This window comes from Clarias gariepinus, chromosome 1, assembly GCF_024256425.1.
Source record: "Clarias gariepinus isolate MV-2021 ecotype Netherlands chromosome 1, CGAR_prim_01v2, whole genome shotgun sequence".
Taxonomy (NCBI): Eukaryota; Metazoa; Chordata; class Actinopteri; order Siluriformes; family Clariidae; genus Clarias; species Clarias gariepinus.
The window spans coordinates 33,431,658-33,457,304 of record NC_071100.1 but is presented as its reverse complement, the minus strand read 5'-3'; the positions used below and the strand labels follow the sequence as shown (position 1 = coordinate 33,457,304).

Here is a 25,647-nt window from a genome sequence, read left to right as displayed (position 1 = left end):
TTCCCTCTTTTCAGAAAGACGTTATATTGTTCTAACATAACAGAAATGATCTTTTCTCTATTACATTAGTTTTGTTACAACATACTGAAAGAGGTCTATTAGGACAAAACACTATACTCAAGTATTAAACATGAAATAAAACCCCACTAATCTCCCTGCTTGAACATCATAAACGTCATCAATCCCCAACAGCGGCCTGTTTACAGAGTCTGCAAACCTAATAGACTTATTGTCATCTGCATATTTACAATTGTACCCTCTGCTCCTAAACCTAAACCATCTGAGAGCCTAGCTAATGTAATACTGTAGTTTGACGTAACTAGATATGTGGGAAAATAAGTAAGCCAGGAAGTAAGAATGTCTAATGAGTCACTATGAGCTACAGTGTCATTTAGTATGTAAATGAGTGCATAAGTAAGTGACCAAGAGCGTAAGTGAATTAGAATGAAAATAGATGAAGAGGTAAATGAATAAGAATGTTACTTGACTGAGTTTGTATGTAAATTGTTGCATAGGAGAGTGATAGGGAGAGTCAATAAATGACTTAGTATGTAAATAAATGAATAAATACATGACTTAAATCAACTGGGTATCATTTTTGAGAATGAAGGCAAAATGATTGGCTGTTGAACATAAATTGGATCTTTTGGTTTGAGACGAATATGAAGGATGCATCAGAATTTTAGCTTTCATCTCCTAATCTTTACATTTATATGTGTTTAACGTCTTAGACCTTTTGTTTAATCTTACCTCTTCTTCAAGTGATCAAAAATATTGAACCTTATTGGAAATATTGGAAAAATATTGTGTGTGTCTGACAGTGGTTTCTTGTTGTCCAGTGGAGCCCTGTTAGATTGATTGTTTAAACAGTTAATAGCACTGAATGTCCACTCTTGAATGGGTTCACTAATCTTAATTGATGATGTAGCTGCAGAATGAATTCAGAAGTCTACAAAAACATTGTGTCCACTAATTTACTGAGAACCGTATCCAATCTAATTGGGAGGAACTTCATCATGCAGCACAACAATGACCTATAACACACTGCCAACACAACAAAAGACTTCATTAGGGGGGAAAAAAGTGAAAGGGTTTAGACTGGCCAAGTCAATCATCAGACAATTAAGCACGCATTTCACCTCCTGAAGAGGACACTGATAAAAACACTCCTAAAATAAACAACGTCTTAAAGAAACTGTGGTACGAACCTGGAAAGGCATCAGAAATCAAGTATGCATCAGTTGATGTTATTGTTATTTCAAGCAGTAGATACGCAACCAAATATTAACTTTAGTTATTTACTTTAGTATATAGGCAAATTGTTCAAGACATCTCGATGTAAATATCAAAAAATGAAAGCTGAATTTCTGATCCATCATCTCATCTTCATATTTTGATAAAATACCTAGCAGGCTTTATTAATTAAAAGTGTTGAGAAATATTTTAGCAACAGGCGAAGAAGTAACTCAGTTTGTGGTTCAACTCACGTTTCGATTTTTTGCTTTGAGCAAGCACTGTCTGCACATCTCTGTCTTATGTGGATCATCTACCCTTATGTCTAGATAATGTGGCAATTACTCCTTAATTACATGTGTCATTTGGATAAGAGGGGCTGACTGCAGACTGATAAATCCTGTTCACCGCACTGGCAAGTCTCCTGGTGGGGAATCGCTAGCATCCTGAGACTGTGACAGAGTAATAGAGCTAAATGTGGAGAAGAGAGGCTGATAGTAACAATGGTTTATGAAATACTGTATACGCATTTTGCTTTTATGGTCAAATTGCTTTATCTTTATTAAAAATTTTATAATTCATTCATTCATTTGATTTTTCCGGTGGTTTGTGCTGCATTGGCTTTTCTGTGGGTTTGGGCCAGGCGGGCTGGCCTTGGGTGGATGGTAGATGGGCCGATCATGGTGCTCATGATTCTGTCACCAGTCTTCTGGAATATAATTCATAATTAATGTTATATGTCTTATATATAAACCATGACAGAGAATGAATATTCTGAGCAGTTTCATAAAATGGCATTAAATTTCTGTTGTTATACTTTAACTTCCTCATAGACCATTAATGATTATACATACCTAATACCTTTATAAGATGTCTTTTTGCTTTTTGTGCTAGTCTTTTGGGCTTTTGGGTCGTTGTGGAAACTCCTCCCATTAAGGGGTCATCACAGGAGACGATCTGATCTGCACACAACTTGGCCCAGCTTTTCTTGCCCGATGCCCTTTCTGATGCACCCATTTTTATCCGGGCTTTAATTCACACAGATAAATGAAAACCATATGACATTCCCTTTGATGCAATGCAATGTACTGTATTGTAAATGATCCGCACTTTGAATGTTTGTGTGTGTGCATGTGCATGTGTCCATTAAAGGCTTTGATAGGAATGGAAAAGGGGGGCTAGCTTTCCTTGTCCCTAGGCTTTACAGTACAGTCCTACAGAATTCGGTTTGATGCGGTGGGAGGAGGAGAAAGTCCTTCTGTAAGGGGAAAAAAAAAAGATGATGATACACTGATTTTTATGATGCCGTAAGGATTTTTAGCCTCACAATTCTAGCCTGTATGCAGGCTAGTCAGAAATGCATCTCCCACGTATTTTTCCCCCAGCTCCTCACATTTTCTGAAAATAATTAGGCTGGTCATGGGCAGTGCACACCTTTTCGATAATGTTTCTTGAATGTTCCACCTACTGTGCCCCTCCTCCTCCTCTTCCCTCACTACCTCATGATGTGATTTTAACATAGAATTGCAGCTAGCTCACCATTCAGATAGTGACCTAATTCTCCTCTGTAATGCACACACTGCTAAAGGGGTAAAAAGGCAAGCTCAACTTCACTCACAAACTGGCTTCTAATCGTACTAGTTTTTTTTTTTTTAGAAAAGCAGTTTCTAAAAAATTTTGTTGTTTTTTTACTTTTCTAAGTTTAGCCCAGCTAACACGTTCAGTTGCTTTGATCTTATCATCCAGTCTGTTTAATTCCTTTCATTTCAAGAATCATTTAGTTCGCTTTAGTAGACGGTTGTCAGGAAAAAATTGCCAAACTTTTATGCGACTTTACCATTCCAGGCTCGTAAACGTTGATTTTGTGTGTGTGTGTGTGCCAGATACACTGTACTCTGAGCTTGTTAAATGGCTGCATGGAGATAGGAGAGCTTTTTGTATACCCTGCTGCATTGTGAATGGGACTCTTACATGACCATGATATTTTCATCTGGAGGAAGCAGCACTTCAGCACTGCAAGGCCTTGGGCTTCCCCACCAAGCCCATACTTCTTTTTTTTGAATGGTCTCTGGTTGTTGAGATGTGGCTGTTTCGCACCATTGTTATTTCCAATTTCATAGTTGAGCCGTGGCTAGCATGCCCCAGCTACGGCATTCACTGCAGTAATACACACTGGACTCTCCAAGGCGGCAATCAGCCACACTCCTAACCCCCTTGTGAAATGGCTGACTTTGTCAATAGAAAGCCTATTGTTCTGCTAGAGTGGGGCTGAATGCCTTCCTTTCATTCTTCTCTGGAGATGACTTCCTTTCAGAAGTGTGGGCTTTCATTTGCTGTAATTATCCTTAGCATTATTTGTAGACTTAAGATTGTATCCTGTGTACTGAGGTGGAAATGCATTTTATGTGAAGTATATTCGGGATCCCTCTAATTATATTTTAAAAGTACCTTTCATCTATTTTTTCCTTTGGTTTTTGGTTTTTAAGGCATATTTAATGATCATAGATGTTTCCAAACATTCAGAGCTTCTTGATGTTGGATGTCAATTTGAACATATTACATAGGGCATTCCGTGCCTGCTTAATAATGATGTAAATTTTAATTGAAAAGTGAATGATATTAGTGAAATTTACATAAACATGCATGTTTAGCTATCATCTTCTGTCAGTTTTATCAGGAGCAGACTGACAGGAGACCCATACTGAAAGACATATGTCCTGTACAATATGTTTCAAGCTATATGTTTCAATGGATTGCCAGATCCAGCATGATCCTCACAACATGATAGAAGCTGATTTCATCTTGTTTTTGTCACTCTGTAATATGTACAGTATCACTTATCAAATGTACAAAACACATCCACTTGTTATCTTTTGTCAGAATGAACATTGATCATTTTGCATAAAGCCATGTTGTGTTTCTTAATGCTATGTTTTTTTCCCCACCACAAATGATGAAATACAGCCCAGAAAAGAAAAGAGTCAGCTTAAGCAAACATGAGCACAGATGCTTTCAAACTGCAAGGTAAGCTCCTTGGGCTTTGCCCTAAATCTGCTTCCAAGCCCACATTAATAAATGTTTTAGTGGAGCTGCATGTCCAAGTCGACAGTAGTCATGGCTTATCAGAGCATTTCTATTTGAATGTAGCCTTAAATATACGGTGAATTTACAGACCAATAAAAATTAAATGCATGTTTGTGAAGCAGACTCTGCCCTCAGCTACATGACATGAAGAGTGATTGTGTATTTAAAAGAAAAAGTGAAGGGAACTTAGAGAACTTGGGCTGGAGTGCTGGCTTTCTGCTTTGTGCTAGATAGTCAGGCAGCCCACTAAAGACTCTCAGGTACGAGCTGTTGAATATAAATGGAAATAGAAAGCATGTACATTTTTTCTAACAGCAAATCTGACAGGTTTAGCTGTATCTTTAAATGTTTTAATATGAGAAAATCTTCCACATAAAGGGTTTTCGCAGTTTCTTGCTAAGAAGATAAGCTGCATTTTTTTTTTAAAGCTATAACATAATGGACAACAGTAGCTAACTTGTTTTGTGCATGTTCCATTACATTTAATGTCACTATAAATCGATAACAAGCACTAAATGTCATTTTTAATTAGTAATTAAATTAAAAAGCACACTCCGTTGTGTTTTATTCCTTATCTTGTATCTTTGATAAGTGCATACTGTTCATATATAGTGATATGTTCTGACAGTTGCTTACATCTTACCTGATTTCCTGTGCACCACTGTGACTGCACAAGCGTGTACTGGGTATATTGTTTGCAGTAAGTTGATTTGGGTTGGTGGTTTCAAAATGTCCGTTTGTTGTTTAAATCAAAATCCCATTGTCAGTTGATGTACAGTGTTTTTTTGTTTTGTTTTGTTTTTTCTACATATGGAGTATCACTGTGCATTACATGCTGGTAAACCAGTTTTCTTTAGAACATACTATCTGCTTTCCTTAAAGACTTAATCATGCCAGTGCAACACAGTGAACCAAATTAAAAGGCATTTGAAAGAAAATTACAACAGAGACAAGTCTATTTTTAGCCCACATTTTCTTAATTGGCATGGAGAGTACAATCAGATAAGGTTTTGTGTGTGTGTGTGTGTGTGAGAGAGAGAGAGAGGGATAGAGAGAGATGTCTCTACTATGCAATATGCAGTCATCCATTGCTATTCCGTATGCTCCTTCCTGGAATCACTGCATTGTTGGGTTGCAGATTAATTTCTTTTACATTGATATTCTATATAATATCTATAAGTGGTAAGTGTAGATGTCAGTGGTGCTTGTGTTTGTGGTCAAAGACCCATAATTTGGCTGTAGCTGTTATTCACTTTGCTATAAAATTGGCTTAATGTGTATGTGTATGGTTAATGAACAGACCATTAGAAGTGCAGAGTTAAAGGAATGATTTAGTGAATATTTTTCCACTTGCAAAAGGAGTCGATCACCCGAGACATGTCTGGCGTATTTCCTTGCTCGTATCATTTTGTGCGCTAGCTATGAAGATACAAAGCATATGGCCACCAATCATCATCATGCGAATTGCATGTCGGGTTAATCACACACCTTCCAAGTGATTTGTAGTACACCTAGATATCTCATTTCTGACACTGTATGTTATACTGATATGAATAGAAAAAAATCGTAATCACTTGCATAGCTGATGTGGCATTTTAATTTAGGACTTATTTTGGGTATATATTCAAATATTAAATACAATTTTATAACAGTATAACAGTGCGGAAAATGTGTATTACTTATAGACATGTTTGCAAACTCATTAACAGTTTACAGTACTTGTTTTAAATGAACAAATGGGTAGAGTTAGTATTTGTACCATGTCATGAGTTTACACAACTTTTCATGTTTTATAGAATACAGCAGAATCCAGTGAATATTTGGATTTGAAAACACAGTCTAAAGTTTGTACTTCATGACTGGCTACATAGTAGTACATAGTTAACATTGTGACACATCATACTGCCCTCAATATTATATTATATTATATTATATTATATTATATTATATTATATTATATTATATTATATTATATTATATTATATTATATTATAATATTTTATTTTTTTAAGGTTCAACATAACATAACATAAATGAATGGCAGATATATTGCATGTGTAGTAATACTGTAGGTGCCACATTGTTTATGTTGACATTGCCCAATAGAGATGATTAGAATTTATTTCTGAAAAGCAATAAAGTACGATGCTCTAAAAACAATTAATAGTTTGGAAATGTTACACTTAAACTTCAGTGGACAAAGACAGATTTGGAAATGAGTCATGGCTTGGCTAATAGTTTGGGTACAATTAAGATAAGTAAGATGTGTAGACTATGTACAGTACATTGTGTTTTTTTCTCTCAACTATTTTATCAAAGCTTCTGTGCACTGTTCAGTAATGTATTACATGATTATGAAATCCTAACTATGAATAGACCACAAGCTGGCAAACATGTCCGTGTTAGCTGGCACGCAAAGTCACCTACTGGTGTATGGACCAAAAGGTTTCATGACACCTCACCGTGACACCCATATATTTCTTAAACTGTTACCACAAAGTAGTCTTGGATTTCTTTGTATACTATAGCTTTAAGATTTGACAGCAGCATAAACCTGTTCCAGCATGACAGTGCCACTTTGCACAAAGCAAGGTCCATAGTGACATGGTTTATATAGTGACCATATGGTTTATATAATGACCAAGGATGGAGTGGAAGAACTTGAGTGGCTTAAACAAAGCCCTGACCTTAACCCCGCTGAGCACCTTTGCAATAATCTGGAATGTGGACTGCAAAATAAGTCTTTATGACGTTCATTCCTCTTCTGTACCTTGTATCCTGTGTACAGGGTTTTGGGGGTGTGTTGTTGGTGGTGTGGAGTATGAAACCTATGCCAGGAAACAGGACACGAGGCAGGGTACACCCTGGACAGGGTGCTAAATCATCACAGGGCACACACACCCACAATTTGAAAACACCAAGTAACCTAATATGCATGTCTTTGGACTCTGGGAGGAAATCGGAGCACCCCGAGGAAACCCACCAAGCACATTGAGATCATGCAAACTAAACACACACACACAGACCCGGGTGGGAAATGAACCCCTACTATGGAGGTGCTAAACGCTACGACACTGTGCCACACTCCAAAATCTATTATTAAGAAGAGTGTAGGCTTTTATAGGACCAAAGGGGGGAAAAAACCCTAGAATTGGATGTTTAACAAGGACATGCAGTATGTGTGTGATGGTCAGATTTTATCCACATCTGTAGGTTGTATATCCGGCATTTAAAGATGGACAGCTTTATGGCGACATATGCACCCTTAAAGGCAGTATTAGATTTGCCTTTAGACTTACAGAACTGCTTTTTTGGGGACAGAGCAGCGAGCTTCAAAGGCAGCACTTTTGTCTTTCGCTTTGTTTGGACTGTCCACAGACCTTTTGTTTTTGTTTTCCGCAGCAGTGTTTGATATACACGAAATGTTGACACTGTACACCGTGTCACCTGCTGCTGCTGGACCTTGGGGAGAGGAAAAAACTCAGTCATGAGCACAAGCATGTGATGATTTTCCACTGCGCCCAGGCTGAGCGTGGAGGACTGAGCGAGGCTGAAGGAACCTCGCTGTCTCTCTCTGTCTCTGTCTCACTCTGAGAAGCTGCAGCTCAGCTCGCAAGCGTTATGGAGAACCTGAGCGCTGCATCCACACCTGGCCAGATGTGGAACAAAACGGACCGATCCGAACGCTAAAAAAAGAGGGGGGAAACAAACTTGCTGCATAAACATAAAATATCCCACAAAAAAACCCTGTTTACTTTTCGCAAACCGACCGTGTCTGGAGATTTGTGATAAAGATTCGCTTAATAGAGCGTTCAGTATCTGTTTACTTTGCTGCGCGAAACTAATTAAGGATTAAGCGGATTTTTTTTTCTCTCTTCTTCGTCTTCTTCCTCCTTAAGCAGCACCAAAAATAGCAATTAAGATCGACAACACGGAGAATATATCTGCGCCGGAGAAAGAAAGACTCGACTACACCGCCGATACAGAGAGAGAGAGAGAGAGAGAGAGATACGGATAGAGATATAGGTCTCGCGCTGAAGTAGCCCTACCTAATTTTCCTGTAATAGCCTAGTGACCTGATTTTTTTTTTTTTCCACTTCCACTGCAATTCCACGCGATAATCTAAGTTTAAACCCCCCCTGCACCGGCGGTGGCTGGGAGCTGCACTGAACCCGAGCCGAGCTTGTGCCTATAAGCGGAAGTAGGAGCCCGCCTGCTGGAGCGGCGCGTCATCGGCGGAGCGGCGGTCGCGCGCGCCACGCACTCCTCCCTGCCTACTTTTAATAGCTGCGTCATGTGACGGAGAGCAGTTGTAAGGCAGGTGCCCCTCGGTTCATTCTCAGTGAGGGGGCACTTCCCTACACGACAGCACAATCGGGAACGCTTGGATTTTCATATTTCCTATTAATATTACCATTCTTATTATATTATGCTTATTTATTTTATTTTATAATTTATTATTTTATTTTTTTTACTGTTATTAGATATTTTTTTTCTCCGTACCGTCATTCAGTGGCTGGATGGCGTGGGACAGGTGCAACCAGGAGTTGGTGTGGACGGAACTAGAGGTGAGAATAAACGCGAAACTTGAAACATTTTTTTTTTTGTTTTGTTTTGTTTTTAACTACACCGGCGTCGGAAGCTGAAATTGCGTGCGGCACGGGCCGCGCGCTGTGCGTAACGGACAGACACGGAGCCCCGGAATGAATGCGCGCGAGCGTGGCTGGTGATGATCACGAGACTGAAACGTTTTTCTTCTTCTTCTTAATTCTGGTTTCTTTGTTTGTTGAATCGTTTTTGGTGTCTTTTTGAGAGCGTGTTTCTGTGGCAGGCTGGGAGAGAGTGTGTGTGTGTGTGTTTGTGTGCGCGCGGCTCTGAGGAGAGAGGAGGCAGACTGCCTGTCTGTCCGAGCGAGCGAGCGCGAGCTCAGAGCCGCCTCCAGGGTGCCGGGCTGCTGCTATGTATCCGCGCCAGGTATTGTGCATGGAAACTTTTTCTTTCTTTCTCTGTCGTTCGGATATTTAGATTTGCAGACGGATTCAGGATGATGGTGCGTGCATTTATTTTTTATTTTTTCCCTGATGTGCTGTCACTTCATATGCACGGACAGCTCGTGAGTGTGATTGCAGAAAGAGGGAGAGAGAGAGAGGCTTTGAGACATCCCACTGGGTGTAAAGCCGGTTAGGAACGAGGGTTTGTTCATCTATGAGGACTGGAGAATAAAAATGAATCAGCAGAGCTGTTTAGATTGACCATAAAATGTTTACATCTGTGTGTGTGTGTGTGTGTGTGTGTATGTGTGTGTGAGAGAGAGAGAGAGATATTAGGCTGTGCTCTGGGATTGGGTCGCTTCCTCTGTTTCATACAGTATGGTGATCACTGATACATTGCTGTAGACTCAACATGATGCTCTCACGACTCATATGAAAAGTTCCGAGTGGTTGAGCTTAGGGTTAGGGGGTGGGGTTAGTGGTCTGAGCGTCACCTAACACTCCACAGATAATCCACAACACTCACTGCACAGACCAGCAATGCTCTAATCTATCTATCTATCTATCTATCTATCTATCTATCTATCTATCTATCTATCTATCTCTGGCTACCTAAGCTGTATTGCCTTCATTTCCTTGCTGCTGTGGTAAGACGTACACCACGGAAACAAGTCTGTAACACCTCAATAATTCATGTTCGAGATGCCTGAAGTCTGAGGATGGATATCGACTTTTCCCCCTATGCATGTCCTGTTCATCGTGCATTTCCGTTTCCAGGCACACTGGATTGTTATTTATTCATTTATTTTAATTAGGTTTTAGCTGTTGTTGTATTAAATATTGCAGAAGGGTCTTGGTTAACTTAACAGCCTGGCCACGAGACCAGGAATCCAATCTAAAACAAAGAATAAAGACTACATCCTGTAAATAAAAAAAAAGAGAAAAAAAAAGCCCGCTTCGCTCAAGCTTTTTAGTTCAGTGCTCAGAAAACCAGCCTGCAGCAGTAGTGCACGCTTTGTGTCTCTTCTTTCTCTCTCTGTGTCTTTTTCTCGCTGTCTGTTTGCGTGTGTGTATAGGCTACACAAACACTAAAGGACAGTTTAGCTTGAGGGGCTTGTGTTTAGCTCTTCATCCTTATCATTATTTAAATCAAATTCCTTCCTAATATTAGGCAGTGCCTCATAGTAAATGTGCCGTGAGTGTGTGTGATGAATCTGCACACTTCTGCCTGCTGCAGACAGAGTGAAAGGATTTGCATGATAAATAAAAAAACTGTCATGTTATGCACTAAGTTGTAGAGATGATCAAGTGTGACATGAGCTTAGGGAGTTAAAGCTCTTTCCTGGTGGATATGGATCTTGGTAATGTCCTGAATCAAACTCCTCATGCATCATGCTCCCACACTCGAGCTCTCCTGAGGAGAAAAAAAATCTCAGGGAACAAGGTGCTCTTACAGAGGGACTGCCAGTTCCTCTGTTCCAGCTCTCTCTGTACTTCTCTCTCTCTCTCTCTCTCTCTCTCTCTCTCAGACTTTCACTCTCTCTCACTCATGCACACAAACACACATTTTTACAAAACTTTTTTTTTCAAACACCAAAGATCTGAAGAGGTGCTGTTTTAATTATAAAGCAAAAAGCAAATTCTTTTTACATACACACACCTTTTATGTTATCAGCCAGTTTTTTTCAGTGTTTTCCTCACTGTGTGACGCTGTGACATTCTGTGTCTCTCCTAATAGAAATGCATATGCTGTAATAATGAAGACAAACAACAAAGTGTGTGGCATGGCGTTTGCTAAAATCATTGCAGCAATTAGCTTACACTGAGCGTTTTGAGGCCCGTAGTGTTATAATAAAGCTTCGACTGAAATTGAAGGTTGACAGATTTAAAGTCTGTTGATCTCAGTGTTAGCAGTTCGGTGAAGCCTATAATTTGTGCGTGAGGAGCCTCTGAGCAGCTGTCGTGATGCTGCTGTTGTGAAGCAGGCGGTGAACAGTCGAAATATTAATACAAACGACAGGAAACAAGTAGACACTTTTGCTACAAGTTAATCTTGTATAGAAATGTCTTAAAGAGTAGATTGATTGTGAAACCGAGCTCGTTCTGACACCGATAGCGCATGACAAACTGCAGCAAGGACTTTAAGAACATAAAAAGTTGAGTTGTCGCTATGTAAAGATAAGAGATGATGCAGCATTCATCCCTCTTTTTAAGCACATTTAACCTGCTGCGAAACGAGACACAACGACATTTTGCAGGAATGATGCTAACTATTTACTGTCTTTTTGCAGTGTGCTGCCTTGGTTGGGGAAGACCAGCCCCTCTGCCCTGACTTACCTGAACTGGACCTCTCTGAGCTGGACGTCAGTGATCTGGATGCAGATAGCTTTCTGGGTGGACTCAAGTGGTACAGCGACCAATCAGAAATCATTTCCAGCCAATATGGCAACGAGTCGTCCAATCTGTTCGAGGTAAGGAAGGCCATGTTTTTCTAGTCGATGCACTTTACATTTTTGAAGGCAGGGATGCCAGTAGATATTTCCAAGCGGATATTGGATGTGTCTGTCCCATTAGTGCACCAGACTTAGGGTCTGGATTGAGACGGGGGAAACTTGATCTTCCAAGACACAGGAGTGTATGATGCTAGACTGCTAACTTACAGTGAATGCTGCATAATGCGATAAGCCTCTGAAATTTGTCTTGGGTTTACAAATAGTTGTCTTGGTTTTCCCATAGTGAAGTATGAAACACGCAGCTATAGAAGTGGTTCTCAAACTGCGTTCCAGGAATCCCCAGGGGATCAGCCAGGTGCTTTATCTCTCCCTCTTTGTTTATGGTAACTAACAGAGATACTGTATGTGTATAAATATATATATATATATATATATATATATATATATATATATATATATATATATATAAATGTGGGACTGTGGCCTTGCACCTTCAAGATCAAGGGTCCTATTCCCACCTCGGTTCTGTGTAAGTGAAGTAGTGACGGGCGGTTTATGAACGATTAATTTTTTTTAAACGAGTCTTTAACGCGAATCAGAAGAATGAGTAGTGATTCGTTTATTTTGTACTGGCTGTGCATACGCAAAGCATTGCAAAACCTCCGTCGTTTATGTACAGGAAACAGAAATGAGCGGATCATCTCATAAGTCTTCTAGTCCGAGTCATTCGTTCTTTTGCATATTTGCATTGCATTACATAGCGTCTATGGGGGTCATGTGACAAAAAACTAACGAATAATACCAGAAGATACGAGAGGTGAGCTGCTCATTCTGTTTATCATAATATGTCCTCAGCTGCGTTGTAATATTTTCATTACTGGCACTAGAGCCAAAATTTGTATAAGTAGACATGTTGGGGGTCTGTTTATTGAAAATGTAACATTCTATTTTATTTCTGATCAAAAAAACGACATGAACCAAATGGCTCAACAAAAAGGATTTGTTCATTTGAATGAACGAGATTCAAAGAACCGAGTCACTAAAATGATTCAAACCTCCCATCACTAGCGTGAAGTTTGTGTAATCCCTGGGCATGTTTCCTTCAGGTACTCCAGTTACCTTCCAAAAAGATTAGACTAATTGGCCTTCCCAAAAAAATGGGCCGTTGTGTGTATGAGTGTGTGTTTGTTTGTGCCCTGGGATGAATTGGCACCCTGTCCATGGTGTACCCCGCATTGTGTCCATAGTCTCCTGGCATAGGCTCCAGGACCCCGCAACCCCGTACAGAATAATTGGTATAAAAGATGAACACAGTTGGTTTAATTCAAATCACAATAACTCAAAAAACATATCGATTTATAAACATATCCATTCTGTCAGTGAACATTCCTGGAATACAAACCTCTCTGACTGCAATAATATATAAAAAATAAAACTTTCTGCAGAGGAGAGCCATAAATCTTATCATTAAAAGCATCTCTGGACGAATATATAGTAAAAAAGGAAACCATTCAGGGCGTTATATATTTTGTTACTGATTGTGCATGGAGAAACTGATGGCAAATCTACACCTCAAGTGACCCACATGTTAACTGTCACCGTGAAGCCTTGCAGACTTTTTACCGGTTATCTTCGCCTCGGCCTCTGTTCGAAAATCACGTTTCCAGCAGCCCCAGCTGGTAAATCACACGTGACAGCGTCTAAACCAGGCTGGCCCATTTCAGTGCTGTCATGTCATTTCAGAGGAGAAGGTGGTTAAAGCTTTACGCTTGTTATTCTCTAGCGCTTCCATCACTCACACAGAAAGCACAGAGGCAAAGTCCAGAGGCGAAGGAACGTGGCGGCTAAAAGCAAAGCAGCCGAGGTGCGCGCTCTCAGGCTAGCTCATTAAACTCTTATCTCTGAAGATAGACAGGAGAAAAAAATGATAAAAACATTGTGCTTATTGATCTGTGGGGTTCGGACGTCTGAGAAGCGAGAGTGTGTGTGTGTGTGTTTTGGGGATTCTAAACTCTAAATACAGAAAAATCAGAATGGGGGTGTGTGTTTAATCTGTGTGTGTTGTGTACTGTGTCCAGATACGCAGTATCAGCTTAGGGGTCATGGAGGCATTTAGAAATGCGTGTGAGTGCTGCTGATGGCGTGTGTGTGTGCGTGTGTGTGTGTATACACTTTATCACAGTTCACAAAGAATAATGGTATCAGTGCAACAAGATTAAATGTCATTGAAGTCGTGAATATTTGCAGCCTGCTGCTTGTTCCCGATGTCCTTTGGGACTTTCACACTTTTAATACCCCACGGTTGCCCAACTCAGGCGTGATATTGAGAAAACAGGTCCTGCAGCAGTGTTTTAAGGCCTTACTGCCAGCGCTGATGCATGTGCACTGCTGATATCGGCCTGTGTGGGTCACTACAGCACTCAATAGCAACATCAAGACAGGTTAATAAATGGCCAGCTCTTGTGTAAAGCGACTTGCCAGAACTTTTTCATCCTTCCCCCTGCTCCCATTCAAACCCCGGGCAATGTTTTCTTAACCTGCGTGACTGCAGTGTAGTTAATGGGTGGCCTGCCTGGTCTTCTGATCTCACACAATCTCTCTCTCTCTCTCTCTCTCTCTCTCTTTCTCTTTTAGAAACACATCACACTCTCCTCAGTTTCCTCACCATTCACTTGCATATTCCTCTGTGGGCCGTATGCATGAAGCGGATTCAGCGAAATAATTTATTTCATGTCTTGATCTTTTCTGACATTTTTACATCGTGCCTCGTTATTACAGCGCTGTGTGCAGGCGAGATGAGCAAGAGAGATAGGAAGCCGGTGTGAGTGCGATGTGTCCACCAATAAATAGCCTTCAGAACTCCTTTTTTTTTATATCAGGTCCACATCTCTGCAGCTAAAATGTTTCTAGGTCTGGGTTCAGAAGCATTAAAATTTTAAGCGGAGCAAACACGTGCCAGTGAGGGTGTTCTCTCACAGCTCCTGGGAAAGAGCACTGGATGGGGTTTACATCGGTAAAATTATTACAACCTGTATATATATGGCCAAGATACATATGTTTATTTATTTTTTTATTTTTTGCAATTATATATATATATTCTTTAATTAACTGATGGTACAAGGAGAAACTGTTCTTGGACGATTACAATCGGGGGTCATCTACTGACGTGAGATGACCCCCGATTAAATAAGCCGGTTGTGTTTAGTCTGGAATTATTTGATTTTCTATTATAGTTTTGATAAGTCTGACATTAAATTTCATATAAGACAGAATGCCTATAGGTCCAAACTTTTAGTTTACCCTGTATGCTATTTTATGTTTTTTTGTTTGTTTTTCTAGAATATGGACAAGGTGAGCAGGTTCATGTTTTACTGTATAGTTTATTGCGACTGTTCTGAGAAAATCGCATTTAGAAATAATTTAGCGGCCTTGGAATCCGGTTCACACACATAAGACTTTAATCTGTTCCCATGATCCACCTTTTTGTACATTTGTTCAAACGTATTATTAGATAAGACAAAAAGATAGGCCATTATATAAAAGAATCCTTAGGTTTTCATTGAAAGGAAATCATGCGTAGTTGAGCCTAGTGGCAGTTTGATAATTAACCATGGGGTGGTGAAGTTGTTTACGTTCGAGCTGTTTGACGAGGCGCGTTGACGTGCGTGCGTGTGCGTGCCTGCGTGTGTAGAACGTCAGTGTTGCTATCAGTCACTGGCACAAAGGACGGAACCAACCTCAATCTGACCGATGCTGAACGACGGCGTACTGCATAAACCATGTCATAAACTTAGCGCTATTGCTTTCTTCTTTCAGTCTTCCTTTTTTTATTTGTTTACCCACTTGTTTTCATTATTTTTCATGTTTCCTGTCCACACTAAAACTCCCAACATTTCTATCAAGTGGATTAATGATGTGTGCACCAGAAAAGATAGCTAAGCTAAGCTGAGTGACAAAAGCAAAGACTCTTTGTATAATCCAAAATAGCACTGAGCTTGCAAAGATCTGTTGACGGAAGAGACTAGAAAAAAAAAACAAAAAAAAAAAACATACTATGTCTTGCATGCAGGCATGCTGGCTAGAAATAGTAAATAACTTGGATGAGGGTGATCAAAATAAAAACACCAGCAACAGTGGATTTTATTCTGTGTTTTGGGAACATGTTATAATCCGGACAGCGCTCGTGAACATCCATGGATTCCACTAAGGACGCCAAACTTTAAAAAACAAAAGATATTTAAAAACGCTGTTTTATTATGGACAAATGGGAATCATATTGGATTTGTAGTTATTTGGACAATACCCAAGTTTATGTGCAGCTTCGACTTACACACGGATTAGAAAAGCTTTCTACCTGACCCAAAAGCAGTGGTGACATTTAAGTCCAGGCTGAGAAGTCTCTCTCTCTCTCTCTCTCTCTCTCTCTCTGTATGTTGTTATAGAGGAGCTGAGTTATTACCCTCAGTACATGCGCCCGTGTACTCTGTGACTGATGTGTTGGCTCCTGTGTGGCCCCTGCTACTGTAGCCAAGCAAAGTCTGTTCATTGTGCACAGAGAATGAAACACTGCCGGGCTTCACGATATTGCAGCAGCCAATATATATATATGTTGAGGGCTCCTGACACCTTATCAAAATAACTGCCCGGCAACTACCCCACGGTATTAGGTCATCCAATCAGAACATGCTGCTTAGATTTACAGTGCACTGTTTGTCAACACCTTCATTTATTTAAAATGATACACTGATGTGTATAATGGAAAAGTTCAGTCTCTCACTTAATCAAGGGAAAGGTTCAGAAGAGCTGCCTGTCAGGACTACGATTCCTATCAAGTCCATCTCTCTCACTCACGTCACATGATTCATGTTACGGTTTAATACCAGCACAAGTCACACAGGTTCGTGTAGCGTTGTGTAATGTTGTTTACGCTTGCAGCCCTATCTTTGTTTCCTGTGTGTTTTACTTTAAATAAAACACGCTGTAGGTCTCCAACCTATCCCTGATACTTTCAAGACAGGTATTAAAATTGGAAATGCCATGTATTATAGTTCTCGTTGTGCACAAAGCTGGTGAGGTCACTAATTAGTTTTAACCTCTCTCGCTGAAGAGTTTTGCTAATTAACTGAAAAACTGACTATGTGACAATGATATTAAGCTTCTGCAACTCCAGACATAAAACCCAGTGGAAATCTATTGGACATTGGTGGAGGAGGCAGTACCATCGTCTGTACTGTACATGATCTCTAGGAAGCAATCGAGCAGGCATGGATTGAGTGATGTTTTTTCCCACTTTATGCCAAGCCGGATGCAGCAGGTTGTGTAGGATAAAGGGCTTTATACTAAATATCGATTAGGGCGTTGGTGGCTCAGTGGTAGTTTTTTCCGCCTGCCATGTGGAGGGACCGGGTTCAATTCCCACACAATGCCAAAACCCCAGCCACTAGATGCTGTGCCCTGATGAAACGGAATTGTTGCATCAGGACCGGCATCCGGCGTAAAACCTGTGGCAGGTTGTGTACGGATCTGATGGTCCACTGTGGCGACCAGTGTTTGGTGTAATGCAGTAGAGTTCTCGGATTACTTTTTTGACAGAACAAGTAATCTAACACGTTAGGTCCGCCATTTGAGTACTCAGTTATTTAATTATATTTTTAAAGATGTAGTCCCTTATTTAGACAATTTATGTAATCCGTGAGCCAGACAGCAGTCATTCCCAATCTGTTAGTGTGTTTGTGTGTGTGAAAGTCGTCCTACAAGCCCCGCACCCGATAACCCGCCCCACTCTGTTATTCCTGCTGTTATACCCCTATCTCATCTATGAATCAGGGTGAACCCGAACTTACGGCCACCGCGCAAAACCGCGTAGGTAAAATAGGGATATGAGTAGTTAACAGATTACAGTATGGGCCAAACTTCGCTGAGTGATGATGGTAGAATAATTATAAAGGTCTTGACAAAAACAACATGCATGAGAATTCACAAAGGAGTTTTTATTTTCTGCAGTAGAAAAGTACTCAAACTAGTTACTCTTATCTAAAAGTAACGCTGTACTGTAACTGATTACTTTTTAAAGACAGTAATTTTGTAATGTAATTAGTTACTTGAAAACTGAAAGACTAACAACATACCAGATATTGATTTCATTGCATAAAAGGACTAATTATTCTTATCTCGATTGTCAGTGTTTTAAAAACAACGTGAGAATGTTATCTAAACATTGTTAAAACACTGAATTTCACGTTTGTCTCAGTACTTTTGGCCTCCACTGTAGAGCAGACAGGTTATATACTCAGCAAAAAAAAGAAACGTCCTCTGACTTTCAACTGTTTTTACTTTCAGTAAACTTAATGTGTATATATTTGTATGAACACGAAAAGAGTCAACACCATAAGACATAAACTAAAAATGTTTCACAATGTGTCCCTGAATGAAGGGAGGCTCAAAATCAAAAGTACCAGTCAGTATCTGGTGTGGCCACCAGCTGCTTGAAGTACTGCAGTGCATCTCCTCCTCATGGACTGCCTATTGCGGACAGTCTGAGCACTGATGGAGGGATTGTGTGTTCCTGGTGTGACTCGGGCAGTTGTTGTGGCCATCCTGTACCTGTCACGCAGGTGTGATATTCGGATGTACCGATCCTGTGCAGGTGTTGTTACACGTGGTCTTCCACTGCGAGGATGATCAGCTGTCCTTCCTGTCTCCCTGTAGCGCTGTCTTAGACGTCTCACAGTGCAGACATGGCAATTTATTGTCCTAGCCACATCAGCAGTCCTCATGCCTCCCTGCTGCATGCCTAATGCACGTTCACGCAGATGAGCAGGGACCCTGGGCATCTTTCTTTGGGTGTTTTTCACAATCGGTAGACAAGTCTCTTTAGTGTCCTGCGTTTTTAGAACTGTGACCTTAAATGCCAACTTTCTGTAAGCTGTTAAGGTTTTAACGACCATTCCACAGGTGCATGTTAATTCATTGATTATGGTTAATTGAACATTCATGGAAAACATTGTTTAAACCCTTTACAATTAAGATCTGTAAAGTTATTTGAATTTTTACATTATTGTTGAAATACACAGTCCTAAAAAAGGGACGTTTCTTTTTTTGCTGAGTTTATGACTGAATGTAGAAAAGTGTGTAGTGTCACTGAATATGCAACAGTAAAACCGATATCATAATCAAAAGTAAAGTTTTCAAACTGAAAATGACCAACCTGATTTATGATTTAAAAAAAAAATTTAAATAAATAAATAAAGTAGAAAAACTAGGTGCCCCCGACCTTTTCACAGGTGGTGTATAAACAGACGCGAATGTGCCGCCAGCGAATGCGCGGCATCGTGACTCGTTCACAATGTAAAGGCGCCGCATTTTCGACTTGTTACTCAGCTGTTCATAGGACGTCGCTGTCAAGGAGAGCGTGTGCTCATGTTTGTGTGCCTAGGCACTGCTCCAGATTAGTCATTAGCGTGGTGGAGCCAGCAGAATATCAGATCACACACAAAGAAACCAAATCACCCAGACGGTGGCAAATTTACTTCCTGCTCGTGCTGGCTTTTGTTGATCCATCGTATCGACTCTTCTGCTCAATCATACATCAAATAATGGAAGAGAGGATGATTGATTACAGCATAGTTCTGCTGTATGCACACACACACACACACACACATGAGCAGACACACACACATGCACACTTTAACAGTGACTGCTGATGGCTTTGCATGTTTAATTTGCAAATTTATGCTGACATTTGAAGGCACAACACAACTTGAGCTGTAGCAGTTCAGCCGGGCAGAGCACATTATCATATTGTGCTGTATAATATGATTTCCTCAAGTGAACACTTATGACACACACACACACACACAAGCTAGCGTCCTCGCTCTCCATCTTCAAGCAAATGCATTTATAAGTGGCTCAGTGTCAGCCGACTCAAACACATTTCTAACAATAGTAAAATGTCTGGCTATGTTGTTGCTCTTTAGCAGTGACTGTAATAACCATCATGGATGTTTTTTTTGTTTTTTTTTGGGGGGGGGGGGGGGGGGGTTTGTTTTATCTGTGACATCCCACAACTGAGCCCGTGTTGCCAGGAGGTCTACTTTGATCATTTGTGCTGTAATGAATTTGTAATGAATGTGCAATTTAAGCTCACTATTTGTGACATAATTGTTTTTTTTTTCTTCTTCTGCCAGATGCAGTGGCACATTTGCTGAGATTATTATTTTTTTCCCTTTTTTTTTTTTACCTAATTTTCTCAGTTTAGTCATTTTCCACCCTTTAGCTAGCTCTCGCGATGTTGACTCGTTGTGGAAGCGGAAATCTAATATCTATTAAGGACTTTACTGCAATTCTATTACTACTAAGTAATGTAGTGCATCTCATCAGAGGCATAATAGGGGGAAAAAAAACTCTCACGCTTAAAAGCAGTAAACAGGCAGCTGTCCTTGTGGTTTCTAATTTTAAAAGTGTTTAAAGTCTATAACTCATGTCATGTTTACATGTTTCCTCTGATTAAAAAGCCAAGGCAACAGGAAATTTCTAATAATTTTTTCTGAAACAAACAAACAAAGAAAAAAAAACACTGAACTTGCGGCTCTGTGTGTGTGTGATTAGTTTTAGTTCACTCATCTATTACAACCTTTCCCAAATAGTTCTTAATAAGGCAAAGCGAAATTTAAAACTTTCCTGCGGTCCACTCAAACCTTTAATCACAGATCTGATCAACACACAGGATTTTCAGAAAGTATTTCTCTATAAGTATTTCTCTAAGTATTTCTCTAACTACAGACTTAGACTTTATAAACAGAACAATTTCATGTTGTTGAGCGGAAAGCAGTGCAGTGTGGGGAATAATCCATCCACATACAAATGTGTAAAGCAAAAATGTGCAAACGCTAAATTGTTAAGCCGAAAGCTTTAATTATGATTTCTGCCTAATGATGACGTACAGCATTGGTTCCCATCTCTGGTCCTGGAGGAACCCCTGCTCTGTGCACTTTAATGTTCCCTCTGCTCCCAGCACACCTGATATCACTAATCAGCTAATTTTTTTTTTTTTTCCCTAATAGTAATGGGAGTGGTCAAGCAGGCAGAACACTAAAAATGCTTTTAGGTATGATCGTCTTGTATATCGTGCCCAGGAATGATTGCTCGCCCTCTCTATCCCCTGATCTCACTGATCAAAATGAACCAGACTCTGGGGTCTAAAATGAGCAGGTAACGTGTCCTCCCGGACAAGGGTAGGGAACCTCGGACATACAGGATACGCCATGGTTGTCAGATTAATAAAGATATCAGATTAATGAAAAATTATCATCACATTTAAATCCCACAGCTTGTTTTATTAGTTCTGATTAGTTTCCATAAATATTGTAATATCATGTAAATATTTAATAATAAATATATTTTATAATAATTCCAGACTTGTTTACACAAAAGAAAATTTCATTTAAAACTTGTTGTAAATGATTTCTTGCTGCCTAACCTGCAGCGACTTTACAACCCACACTTTGGAAATCACCATTCTATTACAAGTAAGATTATCCTGCAAGTAAGGTGAAAGTATAAATAATAATAATAATAAAAAAAAATCTAATTTCATTTGTTACATACACAGTACGATTTGCAGTGAAATGCTTATACGACCGCCAGTGACCTTAACAATAAAAGCTTATTAATAAGAATACAATATAAAATAAAATTTAGCTAGGATCAAATAAAAATAAAAATATAATTTAGAAAATATAGAAAATATAGATATTTTGTGTAAATAAAGAAAAATGACTGAGGGGTGTGCATATATGCATGAAAGTATGAATATAAATGAAATGAATATAAGCATATAAGTGTGCATGAATGTGTCCATAAGTGTTCATGAATGTCCAGAATGAGTGCGAAGAGACAATGTCATGATTGTGGGTGTTTAAAAAATGATATTAGTCCTGTGTGATGTTGTGGTTGAGAGACCTTATCGCTCGCGGGAAGAAGCTCCTCCTCAGTCTCTCTGTGTTGGCCTTCAGGGAGCGGAATCGCTTTCCAGACCGCAAAAGAGAGAACAGTCCATCTTGAAATAGTCCGTCTTGAAATAGTCCATCTTGAAATAGTCCTTCTTGAAATAGTTCTTCTTGTTTGCGTTACATGTATATAATTACATGATTGTTTTTGCCTGTCACCTGCCACGATGACACGTTACTGAAATCAGCACAAATCTAAGGTAGGATTCACACTGTGTAATTCCCAGACACCACTAACACTCCGATTGCATGAAAATACAGTCTGGGCTCGAAACAAATTAGCTCCAGCCTCAATTTTTCCATAACACCAAGGTATATTTTCATGACCACCGGTGGTGCTGTTGTACCACAACACCACAAAAGTCCAAAACTACTATTAAGAAAAATCTTAACAGCAAATAACCTGATTAACGGATGCACAAAGGTACCTTTTTTAAAAAAATTTTGTGTCTTTTTCTGATCACTAAGAGAAGACAGGCCCGGTGTAACACATTTACACCAGTTGCTCCTAAAACAACAGGTACTGGCTACAGAGCCTGAAGTCACAGAGAAGCATTCTTCTAAACTGCTGCTCGTGAAATGACAGCTGAATGCGCACGGAGGAGAGTGTTAATTGCCCTCGTCTGTATACCTGAACAAACAGAACCGAATCAAATTGCCTCACTCTGAGTGACAGGGCAAAGAAGAACAGCCTCCTCCCTACCCCCGTACAGTAGGGCTCATTATCTTCTCTCTCAATCCCCGACCTTCTCCAGCATTGTTCCCAGACTTATCATCTACATTTGTTTAAGCTAATTAAAAACGATTGGAGGAATATGATGCTAAGCAGTAGACCGGCTCCTGTTATGCTAATAGACATTAAAGCTAATGTATTAAAAATGTCCAACCAACATATTAGGCTGGTTTTTAGTGAGTCAGTTCACATTTTTTTTAGTGTGTCTCTGTGTCTCGTTGTCTCTGCTGAAGCCTCCGAGGCTATCTAAACAGCTGGGATAGATACTGGAGCTCCAGCAGGCACACGCAAATATGCTTACCCATGGCCACTTCAGCGTGAAAGAGAGGGATGAAAAGCATGTGGAGGAGAGAAGAGGAGAGGAAGGAGAGTCAGAGAGAGAGAGAAAGAGAGAGAGACGCGCATCACTTGCAATTGGAAAATTGTCCCTGTAGGGCATGTTTGGATAAGAGCAAGTTAACATCTTGTGGTAGTTGCTCGGCTCTCTATCCCCCTCCCCCACCTTTTTCTGTCTTTCAGCATTTCTATTTCCACATTTATTTTTCTCTCTCTCTCTCTTTCCTTCCTAGATTTTTTTCCCCATCTTCCACTGTATTCCTCAATCTTGTCCAAGCCTGCGCTGGCTCCCTCCCATTTTGCGCCTCTAAGTCATGAAGTGTGCAAAGTGCAGAGCCGGTGATTGGGAGCGAAACCGTAGCCTGATTCGGGTTTCACTTTAGGCTCAGGAACCCCAGCTGAGCCCTGCACCCAGGCAGCCGATGCTTTAGTAGAGCTTGTTTAACACCGCTGGAGAGGATGGAGAGAGCAGGAGAGATAATGTGTGTGTGTGCATGCAAGGAAGAAGGCAAGACATGGAAATTTCGGTAACCACAAGGGGATATTTGGTAATGAGAATGTAGGAAATGTTCTGGCAGGTCATGGTGTTACAGTGCCTCTATGAAATCATTCACTGTCATGCCTGTGATGCAGCACATGCTTTACCACTTTGACATTTCTGCTTATAAAAAGCTTTGGCTGCTGCTGTTACCCAGGAACAAACTGTACCGTGCTCACCGAATGGTGTAAGGATCAGCTGACCAGGATACTATTTGAGGTCAGGACTGAAGTGGAGTCCACATACATGACCCCGTGTCCCTGGCGGGTCCATCCGAGTACAGAGTGTCACATAACATGGACTGCAGCCTATTCTCTCATTTCAGTGGTAACTACAGCTGCCCATCTGATTCCATATGACACAGATTACATTTTTCTTTACCTCCAGTCCTAATTATTAGATTTGATTCGATTCGATTCGATTTAAAAGCTGAAAGTGCAAAGTACGAGTACAAAGCCAGTGAAATGCTGTTAACATCTAACCAGAAGTGCATTATTTACAATAAATAACACTGTGGTAAATGAGGGGTGTGGGTTCATATGTACAGAAAGTGCAGTAGATAATAAAATAGGATATATATACAGTGTAGTAAAAAAACAAAACAGTATAACTGTGTAAACATTGTGCAAAGGATAATACATCAGCACCATATACATGTGTACATATATGAATGTCTGTATAATACAAGTATATACAGAATACCTATTGGACGGAATACACAGTAGTGCAATGATATACAGAGATGCGAAGTGGATTATACTGAGTGAAATCAGAAAACTACAGAGTCTCCATATCAGCTGTAAGTGCATAAAACAACCTTAAAACCTGGAGCCAGATTAGATTAGATTAGAATAAACATGGCCGCAAATAACTATTACTGCTTTTTTCCCTTCGTCATTATGTGCTCCTGAGTTCCTGCTTCGCCTTCATACACTAACATTCGCAATGACTTTCTGATTCCTGGGTGTTAGCGCTTTAGCTGCACTGAAAGTAGTACGGGCAATCCAGCTGGGCTATTTTTAGACAGCGTGGGTAATCTCTTCTAAGAGCCCTTCGGGCCCTGTCTCTCTCAAACATGGCCGGAAATGCTAAGCCAATAAGCTTTGGGGCGTCTGGCTTGCCTGACAGAGAGCGAGGGAGAGGAGGAGAGATGCAACCCAAACGCGTCCTGGATTATTTAATAGTTCAGCCTTCACTGAGGGAGAGTTTGGACCTCCGGATTCCAGGAATGACATTTTAAATCATAGTCGTTTTGAGCAGAATGGGATGGGACACAAAAACACGCTGCCATTTTAGTTTGCTGGATTGCAAGTGTCACATACACCAAGTATTTTCACGGAGGCTTAGGAGACTCTTCAGGGCTTAAATCTGCACGAGCGCTTTGAAATTTCCTTCTTTAATGTATGCAGGGTCTGGCTGTGAAAGCGTATAGCCCCCAAACTATCTTAATATAAGATTAATTGTCCATATGTAGTAAGCCATCATCTAGTCCTAATGGAGTCACTGTTGATAGATTGGCTAATGAGGTGTGCACATCTGTTAGAGTGGTTTATCCTTGTCACTGCGAATACTAAAGTTTAGGAGGTGATTCTGCATTCCCATTTCCACAACTAGTCTGAATCCGATTTTACTAATCCCGCCCTCTGAGGCTGGAAGCTCTGGTTTCCTCACAGTTAAACCTTTAGTTTCGTAGACACACAGACTCGAATCTTTCCCATTCATTTCACCGAACTTACTGGATAACTTATATGTAGATATTATGTAATATGTACTCAATAGGATGAAAAACAAACTTTAAGGGGTTAACACACACACACACACACACACACACACACACATAAAGAATAAAACACAAGATTAACCCAATGGCAAAATCTGACAAAACTACTTTCAACAACACCTGGGGCTCAATATGAGCGAGAGAGAGAGAGATCAAGATAACACATTTATTTTGTAATTTTTTTTTTCACTTTTGTGCAGTGGGTGAGGTGGACTAGCAGCCAAATCTGATAAAATCATTTGCTTTCAGGTGTTTTGCTGGCTACTGTACTCAGCACCGAGTGTAAATTGAATAGCTTGACCTTCTGCGGCTGAATCAAATCGACTGCATTTCCACAAAGATTCTGCGATTTCAATTACCATAGGCTCATGATATACTGTAAGGAACATAACACCCTCTCCCCATACTTACACATACAACAATACAATACACTCATGGACTCGAGCAGAAGGCGGAAGTGGAGGAAGGCGTACCTTGGAGACATTCGCTCCT

At 40.1% G+C, this 25,647-nt stretch overlaps 1 protein-coding gene across 4 annotated transcripts in view; it reads left to right on the top strand.

Moving 5' to 3' along the window:
• The first annotated feature begins 8,312 nt into the window (after window positions 1–8,312).
• The window catches only part of ppargc1a (peroxisome proliferator-activated receptor gamma, coactivator 1 alpha), a 40,577-nt gene continuing 23,242 nt past the window's right edge, over window positions 8,313–25,647 (top strand). For all 4 annotated transcript variants that reach the window (XM_053501918.1, XM_053501909.1, XM_053501900.1 and 1 more), the window contains exons 1-2: window positions 8,313–8,885; window positions 11,600–11,779. In XM_053501918.1, the coding sequence (XP_053357893.1) occupies window positions 8,838–8,885; window positions 11,600–11,779 (228 nt within the window). In that variant the 5' untranslated portion in view covers window positions 8,313–8,837. The remainder of the gene's footprint in view (window positions 8,886–11,599; window positions 11,780–25,647) is intronic.